Below are 11338 nucleotides of genomic sequence, written 5' to 3' on the forward strand. Positions count from 1 at the left end.
AATCAGTTTAGGTTGGTGACATGATACACGGTCATGAAGGTGATATGTGGACGTTTTAAGTTTTTCCAGTAAGTGTTGCCGGTTTATTTTTCCTATCATGTTTATAACGATGATTTTTTTATATTTGTTTCAATACTTCATTTAACTTTGTTAATTAATCAAAATATGAACTTTCATGATTAATAGAAGTTTCTTTCTCTTTTCCGGTATACCATGGTCATTCTTACAATATCGTTTTTCCGGTAACACCTTTTAAATTTTCCTTCTTTTTAATTATTGTTTAAAACTCCATAATATATATATTAATTGTCTAATTTATTATTTCAGGATATTGTTCGACTCATCTATACTAATATCGCTTTTCCGGTATACCATGGTCATTATGACAATATCGTTTTCCCGGTAACACCTTTTTAATTTTTTGTTTTTTAATTATTGTTTAAAAGTCCATAATATAATTATTAATTTTCATTTTTATCATTTCAGGTTATTGTTCGACTCATCTATACTATTATCGCTTTTCCGGTATACCATGGCTATTCTGACAATATCGTTTTTTCGGTAACACGTTTTAAATTTTCCGTTTTATAATTATTTTTTAAAAGTCCACAATATAATGATTAATTCTCATTTTTATTATTTCAGGTTGTTGTTCGAGTCATTTATACTAATATCACTATGGATGAAGACCGAAGTATTTGTATTTTTATTAAACAATCATGTATAGATTTATTTTATTCATGTATTACAATATTTCAATTTCAAATATCATAGTTAAAAGTTAATAGTATTTGTTTTCGTTTTTATAATAAATTACACCATTAACTATTTCATTAATTCTAATTATTTAGTATGATTTTCCTAATTTGTGGACATAACCGAATTCGGTTTTATACGTTGACTTTTCTCAATTAATTATTTCCTAATTTCCGTCACTACCATCTATAATAAAATTCTAATTATAGAATTTAAACCCTAATAAAATAATATTATACATTAACTTTCCTCAATTAAGTATTTCCTAATTTGTAATTATAACGAAATAAAAATTAAATTAAAATTAGGTTAAAATTATTACTCTTTTTTCAAATTTAATCTATAAATCTATAAATAATAAATTCCATAATTCAAATCATAATAATTTATTTAAAATTAAATGTTCTTAATCTATAAATAATAATACATAATACGGACTAACAACTTTACCAATTATAAATAAGTAAATCAGGTTATAGAATGTATCTATTGTATCTCTATACATTTTTGGTATATGATTTGAATTATAATTTTAATTCATAATAAATATGAATATTAATTGTTTGACTAACAGGTTTTCTTTGTATTCGTTTAATATACCGTCAAAAATGAATTGTTTCCTATTTAACATGTTTCCTTTTTTTTGTTTCTAACTAACAATTCAAGGACATTAATTCCTAAAATCAATTCCACGAAACATCATAAGTTAGTCAAAACTGATTCAAATTACATTAATTCTGGTTCTAAATGTTTAAACTTATATTATTCTATGCAATTCAAATTTTACATATTATTTAATATATTTTATTTGATTTAAACAATATATGTGAAATCAAGTTTAAATTTAGTCCAAAACACATTAGTCAAAATAATAATGTCCTTGAATTGTTATATCATATCAAGAATTATATTTTCCCATTATTCGAAATCCTTTCTATTTATATTCAATTTAACATAAATAACTCAATAATTTACACTATATATTCGTTCATTTCTTAAGCTTTCTAATCACCTAGAACAATTATAACCTCCATTGTTTTTCTTCATACAAGTTAATGTCAGTTTTCTTTTAATATTTTTTGATTTATCTTTCACATTTTTCATTCATTATACGTTACTAATTCATTGTGTTCTTATTTCTTAAGGTAAATGGAGTCCCAGAAGTTTACTATGTTACACGAGATTGATGTTCTTAGATCTACTCCATCTACCATTAAGGTAAAAGTGTTGAAGGTTTGGAGTGTCAAGGATAACATTAAACCTAATGAAGATTTCTTGATTGAGATGGTTTTTATGGATGAATCGGTAATGTTTAGTTTTACCATTTATGTTTATTATTTTTTATCCCTTTTGTTATTATTTCATAATTTGTTGTTTGTTTTTAAAAATCCAAGGTAACCGAATGCAGTCTACAGTATTTAAACAAGATATATTCCGTTTTAAACGTTATTTAAACGAGAATGCTACACTAACTATAGTCAACCCTAGCCTTGGATCTAATGCGTCTAATTACAAGGTTATCGACTGCCCTAATAAGTTAGTGTTAAACTCCAGTACCCATGTTAATCCTTGTAGCCAGTTTGATGGTCCTACATTTGGTTTTAAGTTTTACTCATTCAAGTCAGTTATTGATAAAGAGATCCCGTTGAAAGCAACTATAGGTATTATTTAAGTAGTTTATTTATTTTTATTTATCAACATTTTTTGTAATTCTAATTTTTTAATCCCATGTCTTCCAGACATAATTGGACATGTTGTTCATGTTTTTAAAGATAACAATTCTAATCTGAGAGATGCAAAAAGAAATGCAAGATTAACTATGGAGGTTTCTGATATCAGGTAGATGTATTTCATTAATTTATATGTCAGTTTGTATTAATATTTCTTAATTGTGGAACACTATAAAATTTTTGTTATAATATTTGTGATATTTACAGCGGTGACAGTGTTTACGTTACTCTTTGGGGTGATTACGTATCACAGTTCTCTAAGTATGTTGTTGACCATTTTGATGAATCACATATGATTATTCTCATGCAATTTGGTAGAGTTAAATACCATAAAGGTTTGCTTTTTATTTTTAATATCTAATTAATTTTTATTGGAGACTTTCTTATTTTAATATCATAATGACTATCTTGTGTTTAAATTTTTAGAGAAACCGTATGTGTCTAATTCCTACGGTTCTGATGTTACTCGTGTGTTCCTCAATGATAGTATTTCTGAGATTGAAGATTATAAAACATGGTAATATTATTAATATATTTCTTTATTTGTTTATTCAATAATTATTTCCTTTACATTTCTAAATCCTTATAAATTTGTTTTGCAGTTTGTTTGAATTTTTAGAGTTCAATGTTGATGGTGTTGTTCGTAGGCCGATTCTTGTAAAGTTGATGTCTACTCTTGATGAAGAGTTTTTGATGGCTACATCATTTTTCAACATTTGTAAAATTTGCACTATATTGCAGGTATATTTTTATAATAATATCTAATTATAATTTATATCTTTTAACATAACGTTATGTTATCTTTTTTTATTGATTTATTTCAGCCAAAGAGTATTATAGTACTCGAGACCATAAAGGCGGTTTGTCCGAATTCAGAATGGTACTATGTCGGTTGCAATAGTTGTAGTCGTAAGGTGATCATTACTGTGGTGGAAGGCGAAGATGTTTATGAATGCAAGAATCAGAGATGTAACAATTTGGGTGTTACACCTACTCCTAGGTATATTTTATATTGTATATGTAAATATTTTTTAATAATAAATGTTGCTATGTTGTTGATTAAAAAAAATATTTCAGGTTTAAGATTAAGCTAAGAGTTCAAGATGGCAGTGGTGTTGTTTCGTTGACCCTTTTTGATCGGGATGCCAAACTTATTATCAACAAAACAACATCTGAATTGCTTGCTACTAAAGATGAGGTTATGTTTTTATGTATTCATATTCTACTGCTTAATGTTTTATTTATATAAAACACTGTTTATGTAACACATGTTTATATTATAAATTTTTAGGATGATGTTGGGCATAGTGGATTTCCCACAGAGTTGAACTGTTTGTTAGAAAAGAAGTTTGCTTTTAAAGTTGAGATTGCCGATTTCAATTTTAGGAATAATGTTGAGGTATACGGTATATCAAAGCTAACAGACGATCAAGAAATAATTTCTGCTATTGAGAAAAGACTAATGCCAGAGTTTATAGTGATAAATTCATATTCCTTTAACTTGTATCACCTACATTATTGCGTTATGTTTTAATTCTTTTTATTATATTTTGTAGCCTTCTGATTCTGGATCCCTAACTTTTGTATATTATAAACTTAAAATTATATATATATATGGAAAGTATATGCAGAAACCCACTCCAATTGCGAAAACCCTGAAAATTCAATTGTATGGTTCTAGAGTGTGCTGTAACAACTCGGATTTCCCAAATCTATAATTAGTAGTCTTAACCCGACCCATTTCGATGTTCGGAAAATTTTATTGTGTTTATCGAGAAGATTAATTATTAATATTTCATTTCATAATTATTTATATAATATATATTATTAACTTTCAAATTATAGCAATTTCTACCCTAAATTAAACTTATACCCAATTATGTCTCCATCTTTAAACTTCAGGGGTTAAACTGTAAATTCAATTAATTAATATTATTTACTTTAAAACTCTAAACCATCTTGGTTCAACCAGCACCCCAAACCCGTACCCGTTTGTGTGAACCCGTAGACCAATGTTTACTTTGAACCGCAATTCTCGTATTCAATATGGAAATTTAATCAAGACGCGTGTTATATACTCTATATTCGGCCAACTGACGTTTGTAATTAGGAAACACGAATCAAATTGTTAATACAATTACTGTCGCATCGAAGCCGTCCTATATAATTCCTAAATTGATAATTTAACAGCATAACAATCCAATTAATTGAGTTCGCAACAACCTCATAGCATCGCAGACGAAAGCCCCATAAGAGATTGTGTTATCATAGCTTCTTGTATCCTATTTTGATCGTTTTTGATGTTGTCTGATGTTCGGCTTCGTTACCCTATCACCAATCGTGTTTTGAGGTAATTAATTACATCAACGTGTTCGCCGTTCTTCGTTCTGCAATAACCCTAGTTGAGGTAGATTGATTCGGCATTGCTTGGAAAACTAGAGCTTGGACGGTTTGCAAGAGAGTTGTTTGGTGGAAATATGTCTGGTAAACTTGAGCTTGTGGTTGCGAGATTTGGTAGTGTTGGGTTAAGTAAGGTTGATCTTGATTGACGGGAGGAGCTTGAGGGACATGAGGTTGATGAGTTTGAGCTTGGTAAGCATGGGTCAAGTAGTAGGGTGTAGTTGTAGATTGGGTTTGATGGGCTTGGGTAAGTTGAGGGCACGCATTACGAAGATGACTTGGGTCCTTACAATGGTAGCAAGCACGGGTATTAGGAACACTGGGTTGAGCAAGAGGGGTAGGTTGTTGCGGGACAGCTTGTGAAGTAGGTGGGATAAGACAGGTGTTAGCAAGATGGTTTGTAGTCACAAGCAGAGGAATTAGTTGGAAAAGTTGAATCAGTTACATTAATGTTTTGAATTTGGGTTACTATCCTAAGGATCGCAACAGCTATCTCCTTGGCGATACAGGCGACCATATGGTGGTCATGAGAATTAGACGATTGATGTTGAGGATGACGGTGGTTTCTTAGATGAGACATTCTATGAGAACCAAAAATGAGGATTTATAAGATGAAGGATAAACTGAGGAATCATAAGAATAATAAAATGCTTAATTATGTGACAATAATAATGTTGTCTAAAGAAGTGAGGAATTGCGTCATGAGGATTAAAAGTAAAAGTTTATAAGATGAGGGGGGGGGGGGTACATTGCGTAAATAGATGTTAAACGATGTAGTCAATAAGATTAATGTGTGATGACTATATGAGGAGTTAAGTCAGTTTAAAAATTTATTTGTTTAAGTTAAATTTAAATTAAACCAACGAAATATAAATTGTGTGTTGGCCTCCCATGAGCTTTCCATGGCAATTTGAATGGCCCAACGAAACTAACGAATAAAAGCAACTGAGTTGGACATCCCATGAGCGTTACATGGCAATTTGATTGTCCCAACTAATTAACGAATTAACAATGCAATGAAGTTTGTCGGCCCAATGAGCGTTACATGGCGTTTTAACATACCAAACTAAATAACGAACTATCGAAATAAATATGGGTAGTCGGAATATCTTGTGAATCACCACGTTTGTGTAACACCCCGGCCTCTCGTACCACCAATATTGTCCGCTCTGCCCACGAAGAGCTCACGGATTTGTTTTTGGTTACCCAAAACGCGTTGGTGATGTTAAGAGGCAGGACATTACTTATGAACCAAGGATCTCTCTTGTCCACGCCCGATGTGGGATAGCCTAAGAGTGGGACGATGTTGTGTTTGCCAACGGTGTTACAAACAACCCCCCTTTGGACTCATCATCCTCGATGAGGCATGTCCCATCATCCCGAGCGGCACAAGAGTGGCTTTGATACCACCTGTAACACCCCGGCCTCTTGTACCACCAATATTGTCCGCTCTGCCCACGAAGAGCTCACGGATTTGTTTTTGGTTGCCCAAAATGCGTTGGTGATGTTAAGAGGCAGGACATTACTTATGAACCAATGATCTCTCTTGTCCACGGCCGATGCGGGATAGCCTAAGAGTGGGACGATGTTGTGTTTGCCAAGGGTGTTACATGTGCCACGTACACCCAGATTATATTGATTATTTTTTAATCAAAGGGGTAGTTAGGTAAATTCATCATATGTCCTTACATCATTTATGTCTCATCTTTCTCTTTCATCATTTTGACTTTCTCCCTCCTCTATCATTTTCTTCAAATCTTATATCTTTTCATCTTTATTTCTCTCTCAAGAACAACCATGGATGCTCATATTCTTTTTTTCATCTTTCTTTCTTATGCTCTCAAACGGATCAACAAATCATTGACCATAACACAAGTTTGTTTTTCCGACCACTATCAAACTTGTTTTAGATCTACGATGAACAAGGATGTCATATGCAAGTTTTGATTTTCAGATCTCCCGGCTTAGATGGAGGTTCGTATCGAGTTGCGGCTAGGGTGTTCCAATGGTACTTGAAGGTGCTTTGAGATGAAGGAGATGGAGGCTAGGGTTCCGATTTCTACATCTTATACCATCTTTAAAGCTTTTCGGATTCCAATTTCCACATCTTCTGCCATAGTCAAAGTTATAAGAGCACCTTTTATAATATATGATTTGTTAAATAAAAAGGTTAGTTATATATATTTTTTTTCTTTCTTTCATTTTCAGATCTAAGGGATTGTATTTTGTGTTTTTTCTTTATTATTTATTTCTTTTTATCAATAAGAATCCATATAAGTGTGTATTTTGGTATTGATTTGTTTATAACATATGTTTTTTTTGTATTGATTTGGTATTGATTTGTATTTTGGTATTGATTTGTTGTATTTGACTTATGAATATTGGTTATGTGACATTTTCGATGTTGTGCAATGAAATGAGTTTGTTAAATATTGTCGCTTTAAATAGTGTCATGCGCTTATGGGCAATCGTTACACCCCGGCATGTTCCGCCGCCTTTAGTCGGGGTGTGACATGCGGTTTTAGTCCAATAGTTTTAAATCTAAGATTTCCGTCCCTGTGATTTCATTTCACTTGCCATTAAACCCGAACCCACTAACCATGTTAAGTCTGGTCATTAAACTCATCAACATGACCCTCATGTTCTCCTCAAATAAAACCCTAACCCTAAATCGCAAGCCTCCTCATGTGAGGGGCTGGGGTGTATTTGGGGAAAAATGACAAAATAGCCCCTCATGTGAGGGTCACAATAATGGGTTTAACGATCAGACTTAACGAGGTTAGTGGTGTCGGGTTTAATTGCAACTGAAATGAAACCACATGGACGAAAATTCCATATTTGAAACCGTTGGATTAAAATCGCATATTTCGATAAACCACACAACAGAGACGAAAATTGCAGTTTACTTTTTATATTATAACTAAAACCTTAAAACTTGTTGGGCTACTTTAATAAAAATAATAATAAAACTCATAATTATTTGTTAAACCCAGTAAAAGTTGATCCTTGAACTTTAATTAAACAATTTTCTATAAAAAATGTTACGCCAGCTTTACCAATAATTGGTTAACTATTATGGTATATCATTTTCAGGGCCAGCCAAGTCAGGTCATCGCCTTGGGCCTCTAATTTTGTTAGGCCTCCAATTCTTTTAAAAATGGGCCACAAATTTAAATAAAGGCCCAGTTCTTTTCTATTGTTAAAAATGGGCCAAACACACTAAAGGAGGAAGGCCCAATTCCTTTCTAATATCATACATGAACTGTGAATGCTTGAAAGGATTTAAAAAAAAGAAAAAAACCAAAAAGGACGGACGACAATCAGAAGCTAGGGCTGCCAGTAACTGAAGCGACCTGGAGATTACAAGTTCCAAGCCTCCAACATTCTAATTTCATCATTGTATCCATTGTGTTGTTGAATATTAAAGATGAAGAATTCTTCATATTCCCCCTACCCCAAATTGATTGTAAGATTTATTTTGAGTACTTGAATCTACAAGTCACTAATTCTAAGGCTTGATTTTGATTCTTAAAATCTGAAATCATTAAGGTGGAACCCCTAATTCGAAGGTGTGATCGGAAGCCGGAAGCCCCAATTTTTAATTTGATTTTTTTGGTGCTAAGGCTTGACTACAATTCCTACTGACCTGAAGCCTTAAAGGTACGCAACCTGCTAATTTCTATTTTGAATTCGTTTATAATTTGTGCATAGTTCCTGATTTTTGTTACTTAGACCTTCTGTCAATTTCATGCTGTTTGTTGGTACTTAGAATTTTAGATTATTTATATAATTATATTAGATACTTAGATTTTTTAAAATGTCAAACAGAATTCGAAAATTTGAATAAGGTCATTCTAAAAGGTTAAAGAAACAGAAAATAGAAGCTGAAACTGTTGCTTTTGCAGAACGTAGCTTTTCAAAATTAAAATTAATTAAGAATTACTTAGGATCTACAATGTCGCAAGAAAGATTAAACGGTTTAGCTATGTTGTCGATTGAAAAAGATTTTTTTTAAAGAACTTGATTATGAATATTTAATTAAACAGTTTGCATCAAATAAAGCAAGAAAAGTAAATTTCATATAAATATATTTACATAGAAAATTTTTATTTAAAAAAAGAAAATTTTAACTCTGCCAACTATAAACTTAATAGTTTATTATCGCTGGTTTCAAGCCCGGGTAAAGGAGGATGGTTTATATCAAATTGTTTTTAAAAAAAGGCCTCAACATTTTCATTCGCTTTAATCCTTCAAAAACGTTGAGACGGCCCTGATCATTTTAATAACATGATATCGCCAATGTTTATTACTATAACACTAATCACCTATTACTATAACATTAATCGCTGTGAAAAATGTTTATGTAATTTGTTCGAACTTTTTTTTCTCCTATAAAATATTGAACACCACAAATATATATATATATATATATATATATATATATATATATATTAGTTCGGAACACAAGCACTTTTACTAGTCTTGTGAAATTTTCAATTATTGTTTTTATTTAATTAATTTTTAATAAATAGAAAAGTATAAATGATTTATTCTTTTTAATATCTTTCCCTCTTCTAATTTCTCTCTCATCGCCCATGAAACTTAAAATAATATTTTCGTTAAACCATTTTAATGACATTCATAGGTGTGATTATAATTGGAACAATACCTCAAATTCTTTAGTTTTACAAATTATAATATGCATTGAATATAAAAATGTGTATTTTCGTAATAAACCAAGACATAAAAACATTAAATTTATAAATATACACCTATTTAGGGGTGCGCAGAAACCGAATTAACCAACTCATAACCAAATTAATCAATGAAACGAACTAGTATAATTAGACCGTACCAAAAACCAATTGGTCGGTTTAATATTTTTAGGAAACCGGCAATATTAAGACATTTATGGTTAACAAGATTTTCTACCCAGTCAAAATTAAAGCGATTATATTTATTTTTTAAAATACTATAGATAATATGTAACATTTTTTAATGCTATGTAATGTACAAATATATATCTATATATATATATATGTGTGTGTGAGATTGAGACCGTGTGAGAACCATTTAAAATTGAGAACTTTGAGAACCATTTTGAACAACAAAAAAAAACCCTTCAATATATATATATATATATATATATATAATCAAAACAAATTCGAAAATAAAAAAGGTAAAAAAACATTCATGCAGTATCCCGATTTCAAAAAAATCTCAGTTTTTGGTCTGACCGGGATATGGAAAGTGTGTTTATTGTGAGGCGTGTTTTATTTTAGCTGCAGTGTGTTTTATTAGATCTAATGGTGAAAACACACTTCCTACACTTTTTAGGAAAAATCTATTTCTTATTATAATCTTGCTCTAAACTAGAGATGTTCAAAACGGTTTGGGACTAGGAACCGGAACCGGTTCCTAACCGGTTCCTATATTCAAAACCCCATTATAAACCGGTTCCAGGCTCGAACCGGTTAGGAAACCGAACCGGTTCTCCCACCCTCGGACCCCTAACCTATCTAACCGGTTCTTACCGGTTCCTAAACCGGTTCCTGTACTGTAACCGGTTCCAACCGGTTACAGTGTAAATTTTTTTTTTTTTCGTTTTTCGTTTGCGATTTGGATTCTAAACTACGATTCGTATTTGTATAGCATGAAAAATAAACAAAACAATTAACATAAAATTCATTTTATTTACTTTAAGAAGTTCAAAAAAAAAAGGTTACATGTTTTAAAATCTTCAAAAACAAACTAACAAAATATTAAACTTATAAATATAAAGTTGTGACATATTATTTCTAGAAAAGCCTTGTTCGTCGTAATTATTGAGCGGCGACTTCTTCCTCGGAATTACTTGTAGAAATGCCTTCTTGTTCGTCGTGCACTCGAACATCAAGTGGTGTTTCATCTTCGAGAGTGGTTACGTGTTGAATACGATCGATTGAGTCCAAGTGATCCTTTAAGCAAATGCACATCTCCACCGACTCCGAATTTAGTCTTGTTCTTCTCACCGATGTAGAAGCTTGGACGGTTAGTAAATCACGGGCCATGGTGGCAAGAATCGGAAACTCGGTTTCCTTTACCTTCCACCAAGCCAAAACATCAAAAATGTCATATTCCTCTTCGGATAAACCGGTAGAGTAATCATTTTCACTATACCTTCCTAGTTCGCTTGAAGGGGTGTTACCCCTTTGTTTTTTAGCCGTTACGTTGCGAACGGTGTTCATAAGGCTAATCATGGGATCTCGTACTCTAGTAGCACTTGAACTTGATGAAGACCCCCCCCCCCCCCGGCATAGGCATGTGTATGTTTGACCCATATTTATTTAAATAAAAGTCATACATAAATTTAAAATTCAAGTTAAAATAATTTTTTGCCTCTGTTGAAAAGTTTGGGTCAACTTCATGCATATCTAAGGCTGAAAAAATTTCGTCTATCACACATTCAACCC

At 31.7% G+C, this 11338-nt stretch overlaps 1 protein-coding gene across 1 annotated transcript; it reads left to right on the forward strand.

Annotated features, from left to right (window-relative positions):
* Positions 1-1905: 1905 nt before the first annotated feature.
* On the forward strand, positions 1906-4064 carry LOC143531262 (replication protein A 70 kDa DNA-binding subunit A-like). The gene is made up of 10 exons (XM_077026595.1): positions 1906-2061; positions 2165-2417; positions 2496-2595; positions 2694-2821; positions 2913-3003; positions 3089-3227; positions 3311-3486; positions 3564-3684; positions 3778-3956; positions 4043-4064. The coding sequence occupies exons 1-10, from the start codon at positions 1906-1908 to the stop codon at positions 4062-4064; spliced, it is 1365 nt and encodes a 454-aa protein (XP_076882710.1).
* Positions 4065-11338: the final 7274 nt, after the last annotated feature.

Source organism: Bidens hawaiensis, unplaced genomic scaffold (genome assembly GCF_021521415.1).
Source record: "Bidens hawaiensis isolate Kalapana, Puna unplaced genomic scaffold, B.hawaiensis_p1.1 tig00009139_1, whole genome shotgun sequence".
NCBI lineage: Eukaryota > Viridiplantae > Streptophyta > Magnoliopsida > Asterales > Asteraceae > Bidens > Bidens hawaiensis.